A 26,792-nucleotide genomic window follows, 5' to 3' on the forward strand; every position below is an offset into this window, starting at 1 on the left:
TAATATATATATATATATATATATATATATATATATATATAATGTAATATAATGTATATTATATATATATATAATGTAATGTGGCCCTTGGGTATTAAAGATGTTTTACGTTTCTAAAATAATTAACATTCCAAAGCCCCCTATACAAACAACTAGAAATGCCAACATTGGAGAAAATTACTATTATTTTTACTTGGTTGACTAAAGGTGTGTATCTGTTACAATTCTTGTAATTCTTTCTTTTATACATTTGAAACATAGGGTTTCATGGCCTGTGCAGTTTCCATAGCAACTGTATTACCAATTCAAATGTACCATATATGGAATTTTCTTTCCTGTCCATTTAAGCACTACATTTTCATTTCAGTGCCATTTCTCTTTTTGAAAAACACTCACAGGCTCTTAATGTGAAACAAATAATCAATACCTGCAACTCATCTAACTGAAGCTAGTGTTTTTAAAATGAAAATACCCTTGACTAAAGAACCAGAAAGCTTGTAGTTTGCTTTGACAATTTTGTAGTCCTCCCTAAAAATGGTTCCAGGTTGCCATTTTTAATGGAGGAACTGCCATCCTTAGGAACTAGTTAGCATTTGCCCTTTGTTGTGTGTGTGTGCGTGTGAGCTTTCCAAATCATAAAGATCCTTACCTTCCTGGGCTAATCTTAGAAGCCCTGCTTCTCTGAAGGAAGACTTTGGAAAACAACACAGGTAACTAGCTTTGCCACACTAGAGTTTCCTAAAGCTACCAATACCGGAAGATGGGTGCTTGGCTGTTCTTTCACACAAGACCACTACTTACAATCAGAGAACTGAACTGCTCCCCATTGGCGTCTGGGGTGATCTGAAGCCTTCTGCTCAGCTCCTCCGACAGCTCCTGGGGGCTGTTCCGAGACACTGGGGAGGCGGGAGGCGGGGGCAGCGCCAGGCTGAGGGAGTCTCCTGCCATGTTTACTTCCTCTGAAATGGTCTCCCAGGGCTTTTAAGGAATAAGAAAGTCAAGTCAATGCTAGGAACTGGGAAATCCTTCCCTCCTCCCCTCAACAAAAACACTCAATAATAAGCATTAGGAGAACTATAATTAACCTCTACTTAACATTTACCATGAGGTTCACAGTCTTCATGATAATCATGAGGAAGATAGGATCACTGTTTCAATGAACACAGGACACAGAGGAGCAGAGGGTAACTAACTGGCCTAAGGCAAGTATGAAGGAGACAGGCCGTGGGCTGTGTGTGATCACTCATCATACTACCATGTTCCTGGGCAGTGGCTTAGGGCCAGATCCATTACCAAATGAACAGGTTACAAACATCTCAGGAGTTCAGACATGATTTTACTGGGTTTTCTTTTACTCTAACTGCTAAAAACAGCACAGACACTGTTAGCTGTAATTAAACCTTAATGTAAAATAACTTCAGTCAATTTATTATGGCATCATGAGTCTGCTTTTGTTGTTATGATTTCGGAAACATTTTGTGAAAGACTTTCTTTCCAACACAAGGTCTAAAGAGAATGGAATTCCACTAAGTAAACAGCAGTCAACATAACATGGAAGTTTGAGATTAGTGCTGATTTCTCATTTAATTCATATTCTTTTTCAGTAATGATCTATGGCCATTTAAAGGGAAAAACTACAAACATTCCTATCAATCTAAACTTGCATTTTCTTCCTAACAGAAATCTCTTTTCAGGTTGTCAAAATGGCTTTGTAAAAACTGGTCTATGAGGGGCTGGGAAGGTGGCTCAGTGGTAGAGTGCTTGCCTTGCATGCTGGAGGCCCTGGGTTTTATTCCTTAGTACCACATAAGCAGAAAAAGCCAGAAGTGGTGTTGTGGCTCAAGCGGTAGAGTGCTAGCCTTGAGCTGAAGAACTGAGGGACAGTGCCCAGGCCCAGAGTTCAGGCCCCATGACTGACAAAACCAAACCAAACCAAACCAAAAAATTCTAGTTGATAACACTCAACAATTGCTCAAATCTGTGAACTTTGATGTCATTTAATGAAACATAGTAAATGCTGTGGAAAAATACATTAAAAAGTGAGACTCTTTCCTTCTAAGCATGCTATTCCCTTCTGCAATAATGAAGACCACTTTATTATAATAATAAAGAGCACTTGGTCAAACATCTTTCTTCCTTTCTTTTCTCTCCCTTCTCTCTTTCTCTTCCTTTCTCTTCCTCTTCCTCCCTCTCTCCTTCCCTCTCTCCTCTCTCTAATTTTTCCTCAGTGTTGGGGACTGAATCTAGAACTTTGCATATGTTTGGCAAGGGCTCTATCACAGAGCTCTGCCCCTTGCCCTCAAACATGGTTTTCATAAGCACTTGTTAAATCAGTTAAGAGCCAGATGGGAATCAGTCAGCTGTGATTGGTTCCTGACAGGGCTGAGAGGAGGGATACAACACAGAAGCACCCTATGAACAACGGGAAGTCTAAAGCAGCTCAAGCACAGCCTACCTCAGGGCCCTCTCCACCTTCCGAGGCCTCGGGCTCCAAGTCCTCACTGATGTGTCTGCGTGAGCGGAAGCGACGGTGTGCAGCCTCCTGGTTGATCTGTCTGATGTTGTTGTCTGACTCGGAGGATACATCCCTGACAGCAGGGTGAGAGAGGGCGAGAAGATCAGGGGTGTTCAGAACAAGATCACAACTAGATCAACCCTTACCCAGGGCCAGCCACATGCCAACTAAGACTCTGGTATCACATATTGACAAACAGGGAACTCTTAGCCTCATTCTGGCTATAGTGTATGCATAATTCATCTTAATCAGGTAAACACAGCTTTCAAAGCAGGGGTCACAGTATTCTGACGATTCATCAGGTACACAGTCATCTCTCTGTAGCTATGGGGGACTGAATCCAGGACTCCTTCTTTCTCTATGGATACCAAAGTGACAGATGCCTAAAACGGATACACACCTTTTGGTATTCCTTACACATCTGGTTAGTTGGAGATAGAGTCTCACAGACTTTTCTGCCCAGGTTGGCTTTGAACCACAATTTTTCCAGGTTTCAGCCTCCTAAGTCGTTAGGATTATAAGCATGAACCACTGCCACCTGGCTGGAGTTCTTAATTGTTTTTTGGGAGGAGAAGGGATACCAGTAGGGTGCCAGTGGTTCATACTTGTAACTCTAGTTACTCAAGAGGCTGAGATCTAGGGGATCAAAGTTTGAATTCAACCCTGGCAGAAAAGACTATGAACTCTATCTACAAAATAACCAGCACAAAGTTAGGCTGGGGGTACGGTTCAGATGTCAAAGTGCTACCCAAGGAAGGAAGTCTGGCAAGTACAAGGTCCTGAGTTTGAACTCTGGTAACAGTAGTTTCTAATGATATCAATTTTCCTCTAAAGAGTGCTAAGGTATTCTGTGAAAACTGAATGATGAAAATACTTTGATCCTAGGACTTTGTACGTCTAGCATTCTTGTTTCCTAAGACAGTCTTTTTTGTTTGTTTTCTCACTATGCAGCCCAGGCTGGCCTTGAACTTGTGATCTTCCTACCTCAGCTTCTTTAGTATTGGGATTATAGGAGTACCTCATGATAGCAAAGTGAATCAACACAACTTGTAACGATAATTTTTGGATCTAGGGGCTTTAGGTCAATTCAGATTACCATGAATGTGCAGGGGTGACAGAGAGGCTGTTTGTAGAAACTTTTTCCTTCTATTGTTTGCTCCCTGCAAATTGAGCCCATGGACAGGCTGACCTCCTTATGTGCATGGAGTTCTGCAGGTGTCATTCCTGGCTCAGTCTCTCCCTTCAGCAATGGTGCCTTACTGGTGGGGACAGTCACATCATTGACTTCTTCCTAAACCACAGCAAGCCCACATCAGAACATCTCCTTTGGTCTCTGGATGAGTGATGAACCACCACCATACAAAGTGTTGGTTTGCTTTAGTTTGGTTCTTTGGGACAGTGTCACCAAAGATAGTATTTCTTTCAACTGACTCATAAGAAATTAGACCCGTTTTGAAGAGTTTGGATATACGTAAACACCTTTGAAGCCATCACAAAAATCACCAAGGTGATTAAACAATATTTAAGCAATGTGTGAAGTGTTTTCTCATTGCGGACTTAAGGTTAAAAAACATAGCAATTATTTCTTTATTCCCCAAATATACACTTGCAATCTGCATGGTCCTGATGAATGAAGTTGGACAATTTTCCATGTATGTATCAGCTATCAGTGTTTCTTCTGCTGTGATTAGTGAGTGGTCTAGTTTCCATGGTCTTGTGTGATTCTGGTTTCACCTGAAACTCTGGAGGCAACTCTGTGCGTAGCTGAGTAAGATACCTCTGTCCTAATCGGCCAAGGAGAGTGGCATACTGCTTAGGGTATGGGCTGCAAGGTTCTTCACGAGCTGAGGTAGATGCAAAGAGCTAGTCAAATGCTTTCCATATTCCCAATAGCTATGGTTCATTCATGGAAAGAAATGGGAATGAATGAATCAATGAAGTCATTTCCATGTCTACTAATTGCCCCAGCATCTTGATGTTTATGCTGAGAGCAATGAGCTAATGGCCACCTGGCAATCCAAAGTAGCCAAGACTAGTGAGACACAAGACCTTCTCAGAGATTCATGCAAAATCTACTATGTGCTATTCCCAATTCTGCAGATGTTAGCTGGAAATTAATTAAAACCTATACCACCAGCTGAAGTGGCCACATTCTCTACCCACTTTCTTGTTCATTTACAATATCTTTGTAATTTCTAAAGATACGGGGTTTGTAAGAATACCTTTCAAAGTCTGGGAATGGTGGCACATTCCTGTAATCCCAACATTTGGGAGGTTAAGGCAGGCAGTCATGAGTTCAAGGACAATCTGGCTACATACTGAACCTCTGTCTCCAAAAAGACCAGTAAACCAAAATAAAACACCTAAAACAAAAGAATTCCTTTGAGCACAAGATTACTATCACCTCTATAAAAAGGATTGTCAACATATTTCTTTTCGAGTTTGGACAGAAAATTATCTTATTGGATACATTTGCCTTTATTGTAAATGGAAAATTATAAAGTAACTCATAACATAACTCTTAACATAACTCTTGGTTATTACTAGGAAGCTCATACTTTCTAAGAATTTATTTTCTTTCTTTAATACTTTCAATTTGCTTTTCGTTGTATACCAATAGATTTAGGTCTTGCTATAAAATATGATCCAACAATAAGATTCCCTAAAGACTTTTTAAAATTTCCTCAGAAACCAAAGGGTTAACTGCACCCCTTGTCCCTGAAACTGGTAAATAATGAAAATAAGGAAAGGAGGAAGAGAAGAAGGGAGGGAGGGAAGGAGGGAAAGAGGAAGGAAGGAAGGAAGGAAGGAAGGAAGGAAGGAAGGAAGGAAGGAAGGAAGGAAGGAATTCCAAAACTTAAAGGAAAACTTGCTGTTTTTCATACTGGCTCAATCAGGAGAGGAAGCTGAGTAAGAGGGAAGAAGCTATTCATAATATAATTTTCAAATTAAGATAAATCTAAGAAAAATAGATTTTAAGAATAGCATCCTGCCATGTGGACCTGACGATTCTACAGCTGTACCTGAACTAAGGGCAGTGTTACTGATGTAAGAGTGGCTATGCTGGCATCTAACTGTGTGGGGCAAGTCATGTCCAAGTGACCCTGACAGCCGTGGTACTCACATCATGCTCGGTCGGTGCCACTGTGTGGTCCGGTTGTTGTGGTTCACATAGTAAGTGCGGCCTAAATTGTCCACTTTCTCTTCCCATCCTGGGGGCAGAGGAGGCGGAGGAAGCTCTTCCTGGTGCTGAGAAGCTGAGTCACTCGAGTCTACCACTTCCCACCCGTGCTGTGGAATGAAATCAAATCATGGGTTCAAGCTGGTCTTCAGATTCTAGGGAAAAGACAATTACAGCATATTCTCCAAGTCTTTAGCCTTGCTCTATTGTATTCTGGGTCTTGTAAGGGCTTCCTGTGTCCTAATTTGATATACTACCCTCAAAAACTTAAAAGAAATCCATTTAAAGTCTCAAAAACCTTACCGGGCACCGGTGGCTCATGCCCATAATCCTAGCTACTCAGGAGGCTGAGATCTGAGGATTGCAGTTCAAAGCTAACCTAGGCAGGAAAGTCCATGAGACTTGGAGCTGTGGCTCCAAGTGGCAGAGTGCTAGCCTTGAGCAGAAAAGCTCAGGAACAGCACCTAGGCCACAATCGACAAAAATAAATAATTTGTTTTGGACCAATAGGCAAATTAATCATGCCACTCTCTGAGATATCTGTACTGAAGTGGGGGCTACATGGGGTGGGTTATGGAGTCTGTTTCTTAAGTCTCCCTGTACTCTTTTCACATTTCAGTTGGTTATTCTGACATGAAGGCCTCCAGGGCTGAACAAAGGTAATGACATGGGCCTGTCACAGCTGTCACCACTGGCATTCTCCTAACCCCATGAGCTAAGCGGTACCATACGCACATGCATTGTAACAAAGCTCGGTGTGGGCGACCAGGGGGGCACATCTCTGCTCATCCCCAGGGGAGGAGGTGGCAAAGCCTCCACTGTGCATTTGCTATTAGTCTAGGAGCCAGAAGTAGCTTGGAAGCTGTTGCACAAACAGGCCTCAGGGTACCACGATCAGAGGTGCACTTTTACAGCGCATACTTTACGCATTAAGTATTGCTTTCCTAACATCCCCTAGCAAAGTCACTGGAAAATCAAGTAATTCACTGGTTACTGCAGCTGGAAGGCAAGAAGAGTGTAAAAAATTCCTTGCATTTGACATGAAAATCTGTTGCTGGGATTACCAAATCTTACCTCCCCTGGGGCCTACCACCCACTTGAGCCCATGGTGAAAGGAGTGCCTGGACATGTGGCCTCGGTCAGAGGAGGTTGGTCAGACTGCCCACAATATATCACTCACGTGTCACGTATACGCAACAGCTGCAAACAGATGTGAAACCAGCCACAGAGAGGCCGTGTTCCATGTGGGTTTGCAGAATAACGTGAGAAAAACATCTAATGGACAATGTCTAAAAACCATGTTTAATGACACAGCATTGTCTGAGAAGGTCCACCGGGACCTAGGGTACAGGTATATGACCAGAAAATGAAGTGGTCATGATGCCAGCAGGACAAAAAGAAAAATTTCTCTGGACAGCTAATTATTCCCAAACAGCAATTTCTAGAGGAGAGCTCTCCTAATACAAGCAATCGCCTACCTACGTGCCATATTTGTAGACCATATGCATTAGGAATGGAGAGAGATCTGCTAAAGCACCCTGTCCACTCCAAAGCAATTTCGAGTGCTACAAGCAACTTAAGAGAGTTCAAAGTCCAAGACAGTAACAGCCTAACTTGTTGGAATGTTGCAGATTGTATGTGTATGTGTATGTGGGGGAGGAGGGTTGTAGATTGAAACCGGATTGTCTGTTCACAAATGATCATGCTGTACCATCTAAAGGACAAACTCCCCAATTGTTAGTACTGTGACACAAAATGAGTTTGTTACAACAACAAATGCATTGGTGGACTATTGAAGACATATTCAGGGGCATATGGAAGTGTTTTCATGTATCGCTTTATCAACTGTCACTTCCTTCAATGACAGTCTCCAGTAGAACATGAGTGGGATCTCAGCCAGGGCAGGCCCGGGCCTGCAGCTGTTCCCCCATACCTCCATGTCGTCCCTTTGCTCACTGCTTTCCTCATCTTGACCTCCATTTTTCGGCATGTAGGCCATTTTCAACCGCAGAAATCCCTTCACTCGAGATTTATGACTGCATGAAGGAAGGAAACTGGTTATAAAAGGTCTGACTTGTTTACATCCTTCCAGTTATGATGACTATTGAAATTGTCTTCAGAAAACCCAGTATTTGCCAGAAACTGGTGGCTCAAGCCTGCAATCCTAGCTATTCAAAGGCTGAGGGGAAGATTGCAGGTTTGAAGCCAGACTGGGCAGTCCAATCTGTGTGACTCTTATCTCCAATTAACCATCAAAAAACCAGAAGTGCAAGTATGGCACTTTAGAGTACCAGCCTTGAGTGAAAAAACGAAGCAAGAACAAGGTCCTGAGTTCAAGCCCCAGTACTGGCATAAAAAAAGAAAAGGGAAAGGAAGGGAAGGGAAGGAGAGGGGAGAGGAAGGGAAGGGGAAGAGAAGGGAAAAAGAAGGGGAAGGGAAGGAGGAGGGAAAAAGGGAAGGGAAGAGAAGGGGAGAGGGAGGGAAGGGGAGGGGAAGGGAGGGGAGGGGAGGGAAGAGGAGGGGAGGAAGATCTTAGTATCTGAAGCACCAAAGACTGGCAACCCCCTATATGACCCACTTAAACTTTACCTTCTCGGTCGAAGCAGAAAGTCCTTAAATGTATAGGGTCGCTCCATGGTGGGGTCTTCTGTCTATGGGAAGAAGAATGAAATTAGACAAAAAAGCAATAATCCTGAAAATTTCATATTTTCAACACACCAAAAAGGGTTACAGAGGAGATGTTTTGCTATTTTAGAACATGGTCCTTGTGCACAAAAAGCCAACTCTTCAATCGGTACTAGATGATTAAACAGGCCACAGACTCCATCCATCCTTAAGATCCACTAGATGTCGCTATCCACACCAGATTCTGGGAGTCCAACTCCAGCCAGAGACAAATGACAAAATTACAGCCATTGGCTGCCAAGTGTAATTTTAACTGCAGGCTACAGTCTCGACCTCCAGGAGCTTATTAGCTTTGGACCACTATGAGCATTAATGCCTTTAATCCTTGTGACTCCAGAAACAAAGATTACCACAAAAATGCAAGATCTAATCTTTGACAACAGCTAATTTCTCACATTAAAATACCAAATCACAAGTCTGAAAGAAATGATGGGTTCTCTCCAGCACAAAGTCCAGGTGGCACCTATCAGCTTTTGCTGGACTTTAGTGCCTGTCTTGGGGCTCAAACTCAGGGCCTGGGCACTGTCCCTAAGCTTATATGCTCAAGCCTAGAGCTCTACCACTCAAGCCACAGCTCCACTTCCAGCTTTTTGGCAGCTAATTGGAGTTAAGAGTCTCACAGATTTCCCTGTCCAGGCTGGCTCCAAACTGTGATCCTCAGACCTCAGCCTCTGAGTAGCTAGTAGATTATAGGTATGGGCAACTGGCACTTGGCTCTGCTGGATGTCTTTCAGGAAGCTGTGATTGTATCTGAGATGTCTGTTCATTTCAAATGAAATTGGTACATTTTTTTTAATGGTGCAAAGCTGGTTGCTTCAACAAAGCAAGAAATTGGAACAACAAATGCTATTTAAAAACTATTGCATGTAGTAAAATCTCAACTAGACTCTTTAATTAAATGCAATTTAAAACATTTACTTTTGTAATAATAGGGACAAACAAAGTATAATCACTTCTTATATCAGAGGTAGAGGTGTGTGTATATACATTTGCATTGCAAGTATCTGTTTATGTTCTTCCTTGCTTCAACTCCCAATGACTTCCTACTCTCTTATAATAAGATAAAAATTCCTTCTATGATCCATCTGGTAGATGAGTGCTTTTTAATTACCTTTAACTTCATTGTGAACCACTCTGTTTGACAAACTCCTATTCCAACCATTTTAGCCTCACCTGCTGTGTGTACAAATCATGTCTAATGCTGCCACAGCGCCATGTACTGGCAGGCCTCTCTACTGGACAGACAGCTGACTGAAGATAGTATGTCTATTTCCATGTAACCATCTTGCTCTTGGAGTTCCCATCCAGCCCCCTACTCTTACCACAGCTGATCTCATCATCAAATCATCTCTCCTTCACACACACATGTTCATTTTTTCATGCATTAGTTCATCATCATCTTTCTGGGATGAGAAGAAAGGCTGTGGATTTGTTCACCACTGCTTCACTGGTGTCAAGAACATTGCTGGCCAAGCAGTTGATAAATTCATCTGATCTACAGAAAGTCCTGAGACCCTAGCGATCTACTATCATTGACAAGAGTCAAAGACACTTTGGGAATAAGAAAGGGTTCTAAAATAAACATGATTTATAATGGAAATTTTAGTAATCAAGAATATTGCTGTTGATATTCCTTTCCCCCACTTATTCAGCCAACAAATCATTTTGGAGCAATAACGTGTGAGAGATTTGTGGGTGGCACACAGTACCTGTCCGTAGGGGTACAACTATTCGGAAAGGGACAGGGCCAGCTCAGCCCTATTCTCTAGAATTTCAGGCACAGCAAATCCGGCACTGCAGAAGGCTGCACCCTGTCAGACTTGGGATAAATGGTTCAATGTGAGATTACTAGAGAGATCTTGATAGGTGGAGGAGAAGTGGGAGGAATGAGAATGGAAGCTTGGGGTCAGGGTACCCAGAGACTCCAGAACAATCCATGGTGTTAGTGAGCTGCAGGGCACCTGGGAGTAAGGAGAAGAGCACGGCTCGGAGGGCTCTGGAAGGCCATCTGCCCACACATTACTCAGACTTAACCCACCATCAAGAGACAGACCAGATTTAACCAACCATCAAGAGGCAAACCCCACATCTGTGCTCTGGCTTTGTTACTTAAAGAGTTGACACTCAAGGCAAGGTCCTTACCCCTCAGGGCTCCCGTATCCTCATCTTACAAGGGTGTTGTAAGGGTTAAACCAATCAGCTGAGGTGGTTTCCATACATTCCTCCTTGAAAGGGTATGTCTGACACACTTTACCAAACTTGGCTGTTACCATCTTCAGCCAATTCTGTATTCTCATGCCACTTGTTTATTACCAACTCAACGCCAAGCAAGAAAAGGTAGAGTGGTAAAAATGAAATTTGCCCTTCATGGGCATCCTCTAGCCTGGACAAGAAGTAACTTGTCAACAACTATGAGGCTCTTCTTGGCATTTACCCAGCTTCCAATCTGACCACGTTCCCCAGAGCGGAGCCCCGTGGAGACTCCCAGCACGGCACTGAGGGTGCCGTGGGAAGTCATTTGCCACAGATGAAGGCAAGTTCCAAAGACAATCTGCCAGCTAGCTAGTGCTGTCACTTTAAGAAGAGTGCTTGTCTAATCAGAAGTGCAATCTCAACATGGAGTAAGGGAAAGATCTTTCTGGCTAAGTGGAGGGGGAGAGTCTCCCTAGGTCCCCAGATCCAAAACCTGGCTTCAGCCACCAGAAGCCGCAGGCTACTCCTATCCCATTCATTCCTGGCAGTGCCAGAGGCACATCAATGCAAGGGCAGAGGGCCAGCCTTGCTGATAACTGGCTGACTGCTGGGCCCAGGTATCCTTACCCGCAGAACACTCTCAGGAATGAGTAATGCCTCTTGAGTCCCTCCGACCGCCATGATGGCGAATTCTACAGATGTGTTGGAATATGTTCCTGCCACCAGCCACAAATACAAGAGGAGTGGAAGAATGCTCAAGTCTAGGGGGGACATCACACAACTTGGACACCCTGGAAATGGGTCAATCTAGAAAAACTCAAATTCAAACATCCCACCGTTAACCTAAGCAGACTTCACATTCGTATTTTGAAACAGCTTCTCCACACCCAGCGGAGTGTGGAGATTCTGTGCTGGGGAGGAGGGAGAATGGGTGGGTGGGTGGGGGGCTCTACAGACAGAGAGACAGAAGAAAAAGGTCAGAGGCATTACTGCTAGAAGTTCAATCTGTTGTCAATTCAAGTTGTGGGGTTACTTTTATCCCCAATTAGTAGGTCCATGTCATCAATTACTGTATGAACTTTTAAGGCGGTGATACACTGAGCTCATGTGAACATGAAAGTTGCCTGGGCTTCGCTAACAACATCTCCTAGGTGAGGCACATACCACCATGGCTTGTGCAGCCTCTGCTTGGGAATGGAGAGCTCCTCAGCTCCACAGAGCTGGATAAAAGCTTGCTGCCAACTAGACCAGTACTCCCATTTTTCAGGCAAGCAGGGGCTAGGGAAGGAATACTAACTTGGTTAATGTTACCAGGTAAGCTAGCCATCTCCCAAATGGAAGTCAGCAATGCCTGACAGGTAAGATTCTCAACTACTAAAGCTTAGCATGGATTTGTGCTTCCTAATTCTCTGGCCTAAATAAAGTGTCATCTTACAAATCCTATTTGCTCTCCTCTGGTCTCCTTTTCCTCAGTTCTCAAGAGGAATTAAAATGCAAAAGAAATAGTCAAGATGAGCCATATGATCTGGATTAGAAATAAAGAAAACAGAGGTCCTACCATTTGAGACAACTTGAACCTACTTCATATCTGTTTGTCCCTACAAATAAAACTGGGAAGAGAGACACTGGTGGCCAAGAATACAAGTGAATCATAATTCAAAGATTTTCTTTCATCTGGAAGCATTTGATAAAAGTAGGAAGCTCTGAATCTATGATCAAAGGGGAAAAAGGATCCGGTTTTCTCTCCCACTATGGCTCCTTCCCTTTCCTGCTCAAGGGGTAACAAGAGAGCTGTCTGGTGCTTCCTCTGCCCACTGCAGCTGGAAACACAGGACAGCAGTGACTTTGACCATGCATAGCGCTCGCTGCACAACCTTCCTGCCAGCCTGTCTCTGGCTTTCCAGACGCCTCCTCTTTGTCTCTCTGACAGAGAGCCACTGGCCTTGGAGGGGCTGTGAAGATGGCTTAGTGGTAGGATACTTGCCTACCGTGCATGAAGCCCTGGGTTCGATTCCTCAGTACCACATAAATAGAAAAAGCCAGCAGTGGTGGCTCAAGTGACAGAGTGTTAGCTTTGAGCAAAAGAAGCTCAGGGACAGTGCCTGAGTTCAAGCCCCAAGACTGGTACCCAGAAACAAAAAAACAAAAGACCTGCAGGACCCAGCACAGCAGGTGCTGGTGCAGGTGCCCAGGTGTTGACAGTGAGCTGTCCGGAACATGCAGGCACTCCATGATGCTGAAGTGCTTGGACTCAATTGCCCACAGGGGACAAAAGCGGAGACTGACCTTCTAGTCTGCCTAGGAGGTTTCTTTGGGTTAGGGAACTTAGAGCTGTATATGGGGGCGGGGAACAGTTTGAGAAAGACAAGCCTAAGATGGTGAGAGTGAGGTTTACATTGCAAACACCAATATCCAATGGTAACCATAGCAACTGGCCTCTAGAATTTCAACAAGGAAGAGTTCTTCAACCAACAATAGTCATGAGGTCTGCAGTATTTGTTTTACAAACTCACAGACATAAAATAGAGCATTTAAATGATTTAAAAAGAATTTGATAACAATCATGAGCTAAACTCACTTCTGCTGTTGACTTTTGCCCATCAAGTTCATGATATAGAGAAGAGTTTCATTCTCTAAGGGTGGCATCCCATAGACCAGAAAGAAGCAAGGCAGAGATAGTGATTTTTTTTCCCCCTTTTGTGCCAGTAATGGGGCTTAAACTCAGGGCCAAGGGCACTGTCTTAGCTTTTTCACTCAAGCCCAGCAGCATTGTACCCCCTGAGCCACACCCTGCCTGCAGTTCTCAGATCTTAGCTGCCTGAGTAGCTAGGATTATAAGATGGGAGCCATTGTACCTGGTTGGTTTGTGTTATCTTGAACAACCAAGTAATGCCTCATTCCCAGTCTAATGCTTTTAAAGCAAATATATGAATATATAGGTAAAAATGGAGGAATAGTCAACTATTTTATTAAGAAGCAGTTTTTAATATAAGAAAACTTATCTTCACCTTTATTCTAGGATTCAAATTTCAGAGTCTAATCTTATGCAAGTTAAATATTCTTAGTTCATTACATATGCAGAATTAGAAACAGTTCAAGGTGGAGAACAAAAGCATTAAGATTTACCATGAAACTCTGGAGGGCCTGATAATCTTCCCACTCATTATTCCTTCAGCAGTTAGAGGTATGGTTTGGGGCAAAGGAAATTGAGAATCACCTATTTCATAAGGCTAGAATGCTGACTCTCTCTCTTTTTTTGCTAGTCCTGCAGCTTGAACTCAGGGCTTGGATGCTGTTTCTGAGCTAACAATCTAGCTACTTAAGCCATGATTCCACTTTTGGCTTTTTGGTGGTTAACTAGAGATAAGATTTTCCTACCTGGGATGGCTTTGAACTGTGATCCTCAGATTGAATCTCAGCCTGCTGAGTAACTAGGATTACAGACATGAGCCACTGATGCCCACCTTGTTGCCTTCATTTTCACATGTGCTACTTGCCACATGTGGCTTTCTTAGGGTTTAATCTTAATTAAATTGGAGTAAACTGTGGTCCCAGCTCTTCCACTACTCCAACTATATGTCAAATGCTCTATGGCTATAGGTAGCTTCAGTATTGGTGACACCCAGCTATATGAGGGAGAGCTCACTTCATTGATCCATTCTCAAAGATTAGGATCCTGACTCTCCAGAAGTATCTATGGAAGGAATGAATTCTCTAGCTGAAAATGGGGCCATATTAAACCAATCAAAATCATACACCCAATCTGAACTTGTAACCCCTATACTGACCTCCGCCTTTACAACTGGGGTACTTTCTCCTTTGTTCTATTTCCTTTGATCCAAAGGAACAAACAACAGATTTCCAGACCACATGTAATCGGCCATGAAAATGTGTAGCTGTCAAGGAAAGAATATCATCCATTGTGCACTCGACAAAACAGGTTCAAATGCTCCTAGCCACCTTACATACTCACACTTATGCATTATCCCACAAAATGAACAACACTGCAAGCTTTACACAGTGTTCTCATAAATAAATGGCTTGATATGCATATTGACAGACCCTCAAATCCTGGGCCCAAAGGCCAACATCAATTCAGATATGCTCCTTGGGTTCTACCACCACACTTCCATCCTGGTTCAAAAAGTGAGTCAATTTGAAGTATGGGCTGATAGGGCTTTAATGTAGAGTTTTCTTTGGGCATTTACATTAGTGGAAGAATCTGTTACGCCACTGGTTTTACTCATGTTGGGGTACTTTGTTCTCACCAGGTGCTTTTTAATCTATTTCTTTTAATTTTCATTTTTAAATTTTTGATCATGGGGCTTGAACTCAAGAACTGGGTGTTGTCTCTGAGTATTTTTGTTTGTTTGTTTGTTTTTACTCAAGGCTAGCACTGTACCCTTTGGGCCACAGCTCTTCTTCTGGTTTTCTAGTGATTAACTAGAGATGAGAGTCTCACGGACACTTTTCTCCAGGCTGCTTTGAACGATCCTCAGATCTCAGCTTCTTAAGTAGCTAGGATTACATGTGTGAGCAGCTGGTGCTTACTTTCTTTTAAAAAATTTATTATGGGGCTGGGAAGGTGGCTCAGTGGTAGAGCGCTTGCCTTGCAAGCATGAGGCCCTGGGTTCGATTCCCCAGCACCATATAAGCAAAAAGAAAAAAACTGGAAGTGGAGCTATGGTTCAAGTGGTAGAGCGCTAGCCTTGAGCTGAAGAGCTGAGGGACAGCGCCCAGGCCCAAAGTTCAGGCCCCACGACCGGACCCCCCGCCCCAAAAAAAATTTATTAGTGTATATCAATCATACAAAAAATTGCATTTCACTGTGCATTTTCCCATATTATGTCTCAGACCCTACTCATGCCTCATAAATTGTTCTTCAATCAATGTTCTGAATAGACTCATTTCTATTCTAGCACTGAGCCTAGGCACCAGTTCCTTCTTTGCAAGTACACTCTTACCTCCATGCAAAATCTAAAAACTATTCCCTCAATTGACTCAGTCTCTAAAGAACAAATCTTTTACTCTGTAGAAGTCAGGTTCAATCTTCCAAAACCATTCACTACTAAATCACACACAACAAGGCATTGGTGAAGGAAGGTGGCTGAAAATTTCACTCAGCCTCTCATGAGGTCACGATGTGGTTTTTCCTTTGGGGAAACAGGTGGTTGGGGACACCCACAGAAGAAGTAGCCAACCAATGAACACCATTTAAACACAGGATTGCATGGTAAGAGACTGAACTGATGCAAGAATGTATAAAGTCTTTCTTCAAAATGATGGCTTATGGGACTAGCCTAAGTAGAAGTGATACCACATGGACACACAAAATACGCCTTCTCAGAGCACCTGAAAGTATCAGGTTTTTATACAGAGACAAACAAAAAAATTTCAACGTTCTCACTTCTACTTTCAATCCTCTGGAAGGAAATTCACCTGAAGCCGTTCTTCCTTAAGAGCTTGCCTGAGAGAGTGAGAGCAAATTGCCCGAAGCCTCATTCCTTCGTAACCCATCTTCACAGCTTTCCTGGTAAAGACAGTCTTTCTTGGCATTTGACGAAGGAGAATAGCCACGGTTTCTACAGAGCAGGAGGCAGGCACTAGGTGCTTTAAGTCATTTTAGTTTATAGACTATTTATGCTATGTGCTCATCCAAAGCATTTAAAAACACAGCACCTTGTAAGGAAGAAGTATTTGACTATCCTCTCCTACTTACGGTACTTTGTGCTGCTTAGAGGAAAGTGGTCAGGCGGACCAGTAGAACCACCTGGAAAACTGAGACTGGAATGTGATATGCCCTGCCTCCACGAAGGCCTCCAGGTCTTGTTCCCACAGCCTGCATGTGGGTCACACGCCTAACTGCAGTTATAGTTCACCACCTTGCTCATCTGGGCAGAGAAGGGCCTCAGAACCACACCCAATACCACAGCAGTGCGTTTCCTAAAGCTAGTGGGTGTTTCCTGGGGACAGACAAGTGCACTCAGAATCTACCATGTCTTCCCTTCTGTCTCCATGTTGATGGGGGCAGTCCTAACCCCACCCACACCTAGGAAAGAGTGGCCTATCTAGAGAAACAGCAAGAGAACCTCTAGCATTGGGAAGCAACATCAGGCCAAACCAACCATGGGACTTGGGAGCAAAGAATCAAGTACAAAAAAAAAAAAGGAGCGGATAGAGGAGATGCCATTCTGCATGAGGAGAGGGGAGAGGACATGGTGATGCTGGCAGGAATGCTTACAGATTTCAGACCCAGGCAATGTTTACAGCCAAGTTAGCCTCTCTCTGACGCCTTGAAAGGACTACTTTCTATGAAGGAGTGAGAGCTGGAGCCACCATGAGGGAACAAACTCCACACACACACCAGCTAGAAACCATCAGAAAACCATGTAACTGGCCTTACCGGAAGGTGACTGAGAGGCACGTCCACTTGGCCCAGGAAGTCGTCTCGTGTCTGTGAAGAAAAGGGCAAAGAGTTAATGCTTCCATCCACTCACTCAGCACGTCTTAACAATGATTTTCTTGCAGAGAGACAGTGGTCCAGGAACGGACACTGGAGGCAGCAGGGAGGGTGGAAGGCACAAGGCCAAGACGAGACTCAGAGAACTGTCATCAGAACTGGATGCTGGTATGTTCCTGCATCTGGTCTTTAACTGGCTGACACCGGTTAATGCCTCCTTCTAAACAGAAAGTGAGGACTCATTTCCTAGGATTGGGAGTCTGTGATCAGGAGGGGAAATGTGAGGCCAGTTGAGACTTTGGGGGAAGAACTGGGCCCAATGTAAAATGGAGACAATACAGAAATGTTGGGAACCTGCTAATGAATATTGCACGCTATAAAGTTGGCTTTGAAAGTCTCAGGCTGTGTATGTGGCTCAGTTATTATCAGATCTTATTGACGCCAGCTCATTTTTAAAAAGTCATTTCAATCCAGTAAGCGCATTGCTGGCTAATCCACATTTGGGGATTAGGTCTCTAATTCTGGACACACATGTCCCTTCATGTCACCATCTACCACGCAGTGTGCTTCTTCCCGACTTAAAGGGGACCCGGGCTGAGTTCCAGGAGACATTCCCAGGTCTCCGCTGGAGTAAGAACTCAGGTTCGGGAGCCCGTGGCCTGGACCACAGGGAGCCACACCATGCCTTGCCTGACCCGAGGCACAGATCGGAAGATAACATTGACAGCCGCTGCACCACACACGATACAGAGAAGTTGAATGTCTTTTTTACAATCATTCTCTTCAATGGTTGTTCAAAGGGGTTCCAGTTCAACATGTCAGCTTACGAGTACAATGCATCTTGATCAGCATCATCCCTTTCACCGTCCTCCCCCATCTCCCCAAACCCTACTCATCCCCTCAATTTTCCTAGTTCCATTTTCACATATGTACATGGAATATTATGACGGCACTGAAGCTGGAACATTCTTTAAGCATAACCAAATTCACCCCATAGTGAGGAAAAACCAAAGAGAGCATCCAGATCACCACATTCTAAACTCTGGGCTCTTATGGTTGCTTTGCTGCTTTACTAAGAAATAGTCTCATTTACAGAAACAATTTTCCAAACACACTTAAAAAAAAATCCTTTCTCTTCCATTTAGAAAACCAGCAGGTAAAGAGGAACAAGATTTATAGAAATGTCTTACTGCAGGTTTAGGAATTTCTTTTTGGTTAAAAATATGTATTTTTTTTGTTAATTGGAAAACCATCTGTCTCCTCTAAAGGATGCATAAAGGATAACGAGATATCAAAATCAGCATTGGTTGGGTGTTGCATGGAAGAATGAGACTAGTCAATATTTTTCTTTTCATGCATTAAAAAAATTGTTATTATAAAAGTGATATACAGAGAGCTAAAGAGTGTTATTTCTTTTCTTTTCTTTTTTTGGTCAATCCTGGGGCTTGAACTCAGAGCCTAGGCACTGTCCCCGAGCTTTTTCTGCTCAAGGTTAGTGCTCTATTACATTGAGCACACTTCCAGTTTTCTGGTGGTTAACTGGATATAATAGTCTCATGGGCTTTTCTTTCTGGGCTGGCTTTGAACCATGATCCTCAGATCTTATCCTTCTGAGTAGCTAGAATTATAGGCATGAGTAAGTGGCGCCTGGCCAAAAGTATGTTTCTTTTGGAACAATATCACCCCTTCCCTCCCTCTCTCCCCATTTTTTTTCTCCCATCTCTTTCCACAAGTTGTATACTTAATTTTCAACATAGTATCTAGTCAGTTCCATGGCTGCATTAGTTCACCCTTTATCGATTTCTGTGTCCCTCCTTATTCTCCCAAAGACAGATCAACGAACAAATAAGACAAAAGGAAAAGAAAACAAAAACAGCAAGCAAGAAAAAAAAACCCTCCTATTTCCATTTCCTGGAGTTCATTTGGATATTATTTTATATGATCATATGCCTATAGGTATTGTGCCTTTGTGTTTCTCTCCTAAGAATATCCTCTTTTGGGACAAGCTAATCTTTCTGATGAGATTTTCAGTTCGAGTATTTCTCCACTCTATCTTGCACAGCTCAACCTGGGGACACCTTGTCCTGCATAAGGCTGCAGAGAGATGCCAACAAACTGTGTGTGTGTTTTACCAAGGGTAGCAGTCAGCCAGAAGGCCTGGAAACTAACCAAAATTTTGCTTCCCAGCTCGTAGGCCTATTCCCCCTTCCACTCTCCCCCCCATCCCCCCTGTGACTCACACCTAGGACAACCACACACAGAGCTGGGGAACAGGCTTGCTCATTCTTCATCTGGCTGATTTTGTCATAATTTTAAAGCTGGTATAAATGTCAGCTAACTGTACTATCAACAAAGAAATGGAAATTTACTTAACACTGGTCATAAATTGTGGGTCTACCTAATGTGGGCAGCATGGTGTGGCTACTTGTCCCATGATCATGATCATTATCACCACCACCACCACCACCACCACCACCACCGACACCACCACCACGACCACCTCCTCCTCTTCTTCCTCCCACTGCAGACAGGAAGGAGGACAGAGGATGTGATCTCCAGAAGACAACAGTACACACATTGCTCTTTCCTAACCTGGTATTGAAAGGCTATGCATGAATCATAAACTTAGTTGCATTTTAGTAAAAATTCACAGGACAGCTATACACCCCCGTTTTTCTGCTAGGGGCTCATCAGAGTTCTAAACTGATCAAATGAGTCCAACTTTATCCAGATACCACAAGTCAGGAGCCCAGTCCTGAACTCTGTAGCACAAAAATCTTCCACAGTGCCTACCCCCCACAGGCTCTGTGTCCAGGCTGCAGCCTCAGGAGGCAGACCTCACTCACTGAGCATTCTCAGTTCAGATGAGCAACCTGAGTGACTTCCCACTAGGCGTGGCCTGCCAAGGTTCCTGCTTGAGCAGGCTGGCTCCCAAGCTGGCTCTTCACCCTTGCACTGCTGCATTGCACTGAATGGCAGAAAAGCATGGGCATGGCTCTCAGTATGGGGGTCCAGAAGGGAGTCTCATGACAGCAAATACTAGGGGGTCTTTAGGGGGTTCTGTTAAAGTACTCACTAGGCATTCACTTGCATGCTGCCTGCTCTTTCCTCAAATGAAAACAGGGAACTGCTCCCAGGTTAGCAGATTGGGTTCCTTCACTGCATTTTCACAAGATAAATGTTCTCTGGGCATGCTCCTATCAGAATTCATTTCATATGCACCAGATCACGAAACCAAATCAAACTCAGTATTTTTATTAAAAAAAAACAAGCAAGCAAGCAAACAAACAAACAAACAAAAACCCATGGTGGGCACCAGGGGCTCATGCTATAATCCTAGCTACTCAGGAGGCTGAGATCTGAGGATTGTGGTGCAAAGCCAGCCCAGGCAGGAAAGTCCATGTGACTTTTATTTCCATTGAACCAGCAAATAAAGCCAAAATTAGAGCTGTGGTTCAAGTAGTAGAGCACCAGCCTTGAGCAAAAAAGTAAAGGAAGTCTTAGTACCAGCACCATGTGTGTGTGTGTGTGTGTGTGTGTGCAAAGTGGCTTTCATACTGTCAGCTTCTGTGCTGTTTAAAGAGGGAAAGATGGAAACCCACCATTCACCAAAAGAGAGTAAGCTGTGTCCTGGAGACATAACAACAACCTAAAACAATCTCTAGGTCCACAAAATCTCGGGGCTCCCTCACAGGTAAAGCCATGATGAGTAGGGTGGATGATCTATACCTTGCTGGCTGTATCTGCCACTGGGAATACCATCTTTTTTATTTTATTTTTTTTGTTGGTATTAGTACTAGAGGTTTTGTTTGTTTGCTTGTTTGCTTTTGTTGTTGTTGTTTGGCCAGTCCTGGGGCTTGACCTCAACCTGGTCACTGTCACTGAGCTGCTTTTGCTCAAGTCTAGTGCTCTACTACTTGAGCCACATTGCCACTTCTGGTTTTTTCTGTGTATGTGGTACTGAAGAATCGAACCCAGGGCTTTATGCGTGCTAGGCAAGCTCTCTACCACTGAGCCACTTTGCCAGCCCCTACCATCTTTTTTTAAAGGGACAATTTTCTTGAAACATAGGAAGCACAAAAGTGGAAGGCGTGGAGAGGAGAGGTGGGGAGGGCAGCGCGAGCATATGCTGGCAGCCCAGGCTGCGCTGCAGGGGCAGCCCCAGGCCAGCAGAAACGGGTCTAGGGACTGTTGCCCATTCAGCTCCCCAGCTCCGCAATGTAAGCATCTTCCAGGTATAGAGTCAACAAGGGAGAACCACAGGAAGTCAGTTTCCACTAAAAAATTTAACACAGTAAACTCTCGGATGGCAGTGGCTGACAAGGACCTCCGGGAACCGGATGTGGGCCACGCACAGCACTGTGGGTCAGCCCTTGTTGGCTCTTTAGGTCAAGGCCAGCCATTTGGACTACACACTCTTAGTCACTCTCATGTTTCTGGTGTTCAGTGGTTTATGGGGTTACACAACTGGGAGCTGCAGGACTCCCGAGGGGAGGAAACGCCACTGTCTGCCAAGAGCTAAGGTGAGGATAAATTCAGGGAACATGGAATCCTAGAGCAGGGCCAAGTAGGAGTTTGGGAGAGGCCAGGTAGCAAGGAAGGGCAGTGCAGCAGAAGCATTAGGCTAAAGCAGTGAGGAATGAAGAGAGCTGCAAGGGAACAGGCAGAAGGCCCCTGTCATTGAAGCACAGGCCACAGTGGGATAGTGGTGGCAAGGAGGGATGTAAAGGCTGAGAGGGCACTAAGCAGAGAATGACTGGCAATGAAGATGGTGTGGGTCAGGGGGACAGTGCACGGAGTGTGACAGTACCACAGAGATCTGGCCACTGAGGTACTAAGGGCTTGGCACTCATCTCTAAGAGGTCCCACAACAAGCAGGCTCCTAGACTCTCCTATCAGCAAAGTGAGCCAGCCTTCAAGGGGGCCATTGCTAATCCCTGGCAATCAATGTTCCTGACTTGCTGATGTCAGAAAACAAACACGGAGGATGGAGGAGAAAGAGGCCCAGGTCAATAAACAGTGTGGTCAGGTCGCTGCTGGGACCAAGTACTTGGTCAGCTGTCGCAGGACAGGCAGTGGGCTGCCTGAGCCACTGTCATGGTCACACGTGCCTTCCCTGTCTTTGTTCACGCCAGATGTATGTCTTTACAGACTAGCCAATGGTGATCTATAGGTCTGCATATTTTCATAGGAACGAAGAGGTCCCTGGCCCATTCTAGATTCAGGGGCCTAGCTTGCCATTAAGTTATTTGTAACATCTGCTTCCAAGTTGCACAGCTGCACAAAGTGCCCAGACAAAGGCCTTAGACGATTTCTTGTCAAGCGATTTATCTTTAAAACAAAACAAAGCAAACAGAAAAATCTGTGGCAAAATTGTCATTCTCTTGTTAACTACCACCGCTCTACAGGCTTCCTTGTGGAAAGGAAGATAGATTTGCTAAAGAAAAAAAAAAGAAAAAAGAAACAAATGAAGACAATCTGTTAAAAAAAAAAGGCAAATATTTTCATAGATTCTACTAGGTACAAGTAAACTGATTTGAGACTGAACTTTAGACTGAATAAAAATGTGTCACTGGGTTCATTTAATGACCCATTTGTTTAATCTTGTGCTTCTGTTTTTATGGTACAATTTGTCTTAAATTCTCAAGACTTCAGGATAATTTTCTCAGGATACATGTCTCATTTCTAGTCAGGAGGAGTCTTAAAATCAAATTTCCTGCAAGCAATTTTAACAATAAATGTACAAAGCAAAAACAAAAAAGCAATGCCCCCCGCCCCCCCCCCCCCAGTTCTAGCTCTAGATCCCATACTTTGTCTTTGAACTTAGCTACCAAAAGAGAGGTGTTAACAACTGACATAAAGACAGACTCCATCAGTAATCAGTGTAGTGTTAGAGAATTTAGATGAAAAGGAGAAGTGAACCTAAGTACATTGTGGATTCAATGCCATTGTTGCTTATTTTTTTAAATTAAAACTACAAAGGTGCAATGCTTATGTGTCTGACCATAAAAAAATAGTATTTATCAAAATAAACTCCAGGAAATAGGAAGAGCATTTTTTAAAAATTAAACTTGCTTGGCTAAAGTCCCCCCCCCCAAAAAAAATTAAACTTGCCTTTAGGTAGTTGTACAAAGGTGTTTCAAAAACTGGACATGTCAGTTTATGAGTGTACTCCATTTTGATGAATATCACCCTTTCTTCATTCTCCCTCATCGAGACCACATTCTTATCCTTTGTTCCATTCCCATTCTTCATGTGAAAGCTCTTCCTGACACAGCTCAGGACATGGAAAGCCAGCAGTCCACCTTACTGTCTGGCTGGCAAGAGTTTCCACAGGTGAAACACTGCAAGCCAGCAACAGTGTTTTATACCAGAATGTAAATGCAGAATGCTTTCATTCTTGGGACTTTCAATGATTAAAGACTGACTAGAATCACACAGGTCTAGGCAAAGACACGCACTGATCTTTGCTAAAGGCTTCATTAAGACAGTCTCTTAAACCAGGTGCCGGTGGCTCACACCTGTAATCCTAGTTACTCAGGAGGCTGAGATCTGAGGCTCATGGGTCAAAGCCAGCCCAGGCAGGAAACTCCATGAGACTCTTATCTCCAATAAACCACTAGAAAACCAGAAGTAGTGCTGAGCTCAAGTGGTAGAGAGCTCGCCTTGAGCTAAAGAGTGCAGGGACAGCGCCAAGGCCCCAAGTTCAAGCTCCATGACCAACTACAAAAAAAGACAGTCTTATCATATGAGATTTGATACTCCAGGCAGAAATTCTTTCTAGGACTCTCTTCTCTGCTGGCCATGTTCTAGATGCAATCACATCTCTGGCCAATGGACTTCATCAAAGCTTTCTGGGGAGAAGCCCCAGCTGAATTCCGGGGAGAAACTCAAGATTGCAAAGGAAATAACTGGCATGGAGTGCTCTCCACCAATTGTGTTCCAGGCACAACTGGTAGGTCAAGAAACCTGTCAGAGGCCACAGTGCACAGAAGTGGCAACAGAATGGTATGCCAGCATGCTGGCTCTGCATCCATGTTCTCACCATCATGGGAGGTACCCGTAATTTTAATACCATTTTCATGATAACTGCCAGTGTCTCCCTTCCCTCTTGGGAAGCCCCAACTAGCCATGCTACACCATGAACCCTGGGGCAACACCTGCCAAGCCAACAAACCCTTAAGGCATATCATTTTACAGTATTTGCCATATGCATATTCTTGGTCTTGCCTTTTATTCTTATCTGCATACTAATATAAACATGAGATGAGAAAAGAATGAGCTTATCTTCACATCTTTTTAAGAAAATTTTATTGTCAAGGTGATGGACAGAGGGGTTACAGTTATAGTAAGGCGGTGTATTCACATCTTTTGAAGCAAAGCCTATTCAATGGGAGCAAGCAGGCTTCAGGGACTTTCCAGGATACTTGGGCATGGACAATTCTAAACCAATCATCTAGATTCTGCCAAATGTCTTCTTCCTCACAGTGGAACTCTCTGAGAACCCTGTCTACTATTTACTGTCTTTTTTTTCCCCTGCCTTTCTGCTTTACCATCTCCTCTCTTAGGCTTTGCAAAGGCAGTATATTTCTTATCCTTCTTGAATCTTGTTACAGTCTATCTTGCTGGGTATAAAACTCTGGGGCCAAAATGAAGGGATAGTTGGGAAATCACACTGCCATCTATGCAAATAAGCTGAGGGAATGCGAAGAAGACACACTTGGAGACATGCAGGTAATAGCCTTGTGGAATAACATCTTGTAAATCTAAAATCCATCTATCTGATTTTGTTTATTTTATTTAAAAGAAGTAAGACATTTTCTGGTGGAAAGTACATCCAATATGGCTGACTGCCTCAACAATAAGGATTAGCTTTATTAACTCAATTTGTGGTAGGCATGAGCTACAAAATTAGCTATATCTGCACTCTAACACTAAGTTGTCTGACACATTAGAGATTTTATAAGAAAGCTTTAAAAGTGTGCATGCAATATTCAGTACTCTGAAAATTACATCTCTCACAACTATTGGACTAATAACTTATAGAATGACAGGTAAATTACAGATGTCAACTTAAAAATGTATGAGAAAGTTTTTCTAAATTTTAAAATTCTTTAGGGGTCCAACGGAGACAAATGCTCGGAGACTGTTGTTTAAAAGTATAAAATCTATTGCAAAGGGTGGACATTAACTAGCTAATTAAAAAGTTTCTTCCAAAACTAATTATTTACAGCTTCTCATTCCTAAAATAGAAAAAGAGCCTTAGTAAAGATGCTGGTGAGAAAGAACCTGGAAAGATTCTGAGGGAAAAAGTGAAGCAATCCATTCTGATTAGATGTTGAGCCTTTAAGCTAAAGAGTTCCGAGTATGAAGAGAAAATTTAATTTTGGATGGTAGGAGGTGTCGTTTAGACAAAATCAAGGCAGGGCAATGCCAGAGAGCACTCAGCCTTCTCTGAGACAGTATAACAGGCTCAGGCCTCTGAGCAGGACTCAAGTACGATGGAGAGTGTCAGGATACTGGAATTACCATCCAAGTTCTAGAAGCACAGCCACACAATTACATTTCCGGTGCAGGGGCTAAGATGATGGTGTGCTTTGAAGTCTCTCCAGTGTAACTTATGGCCAAAGTTGGCCAGTATATGGGTAAATCTCTTGACTTTCTCTGCCACCCCCGCACCCTGCAAGAGAGAGAGAGAGAGAGAGAGAGAGAGAGAGAGAGAGAGAGAGAGAGAGAGAGAGAGAGAGAGAGAGAGAGAGAGAGAGAGAGGGAGAGAGAGGGAGAGAGAGAGAGAGAAAACGCAATTACCTGTGAAACAGCTGGAGCTACATGATTAGCAACCCAGTATTGGATTGCAATCTCTAAAAGTCTAAAGTTGTTCCTTCCCCGGCTCCCTCGGTGCCTCTGCTGTCCTCCCAACTGAGAAGGCGGTAGACCCATTTACACATGAGGGTAAAAATAACTGCGGGGCCTGGAATGTGGAGGAGATGGGGGAGGGGGCGTACTTTTGGCTGTCCCTGTTTGGAACCCTAGCCCTCTGGCCTGATAGGGCCCAGGATATTAATAGGAATAAGACTCACAGGTGCACAAAGCACAGGGATTTTGCCGGTTGTGGCCAAGGGTATCTGCCTGCCACTCTAATACTGGGACTAAAAAGACAAATCCTGTTTCAAAATAGAATCAGAGGATGTGATCCTAAGGAGGGACATCAAAAGTCATTTAGTGCCACACACATCTGAGATCTCTCCCCTCCCTCCCTCCCTCCCCCTCCCCCCCCTCTCTCTCACACAGCTGGCTACTCACCAGGCTGTTCTTTCTGATTATTACCAGAGGTAGGGTCCTCCTGCCAGCAAAAAAGGGATGAATTTTGTACATATAAATCCCATGTTTACTTAGAAGTAGCTGAATAAACAAACACAAGTTTCTTAATCACCACTGAAGGTCAATTTTTTTTTCATCTACAATGTGAGGACAAAAACAAAACAACCACCCACTTCCACAACAAAACACTTTACCTTGCTTAGTAACTAGTATTAACTTGGTCAACTCAATTCAATAAATGTTATTTTTACCAGGGTTTCTTTAAAGTCCATCACCATTAAAGTTTGGGATGGGCAGCTTTTTGCTATGGGGACTGTCTGGTGTTTCGTAGCATCTCTGAAATCATCGCTGGCTTCGGCCCACTGATATCACAGCAGTGGTTAATGCCTCGTTGTGACAATAAAGAGTATTTCCATACAGTTCAAATGTCCCCACAA

At 43.6% G+C, this 26,792-nt stretch overlaps 1 protein-coding gene and 1 non-coding gene across 8 annotated transcripts in view; one reads left to right on the plus strand and one right to left on the minus strand.

Moving 5' to 3' along the window:
- Positions 1–26,792, minus strand: part of Nedd4l (NEDD4 like E3 ubiquitin protein ligase) — a 303,787-nt gene that overhangs the window by 53,037 nt on the left and 223,958 nt on the right. For all 7 annotated transcript variants that reach the window (XM_070029054.1, XM_070029053.1, XM_070029050.1 and 4 more), the window contains 6 exons: positions 16,978–17,028; positions 8,286–8,347; positions 7,630–7,732; positions 5,640–5,806; positions 2,456–2,588; positions 802–978 (listed from right to left, as the gene is read on the minus strand). In XM_070029054.1, the coding sequence (XP_069885155.1) occupies positions 802–978; positions 2,456–2,588; positions 5,640–5,806; positions 7,630–7,732; positions 8,286–8,347; positions 16,978–17,028 (693 nt within the window). The remainder of the gene's footprint in view (positions 1–801; positions 979–2,455; positions 2,589–5,639; positions 5,807–7,629; positions 7,733–8,285; positions 8,348–16,977; positions 17,029–26,792) is intronic.
- Trnaa-ugc (transfer RNA alanine (anticodon UGC)) lies at positions 15,159–15,223 on the plus strand. Its single transcript has one exon. It is a non-coding gene; the product is annotated as a tRNA-Ala (tRNA).

Source organism: Dipodomys merriami, unplaced genomic scaffold, assembly GCF_024711535.1.
Source record: "Dipodomys merriami isolate MVZ:Mamm:240054 unplaced genomic scaffold, mDipMer1.0.p SCAF_2, whole genome shotgun sequence".
In the NCBI taxonomy this organism is placed as follows: domain Eukaryota; kingdom Metazoa; phylum Chordata; class Mammalia; order Rodentia; family Heteromyidae; genus Dipodomys; species Dipodomys merriami.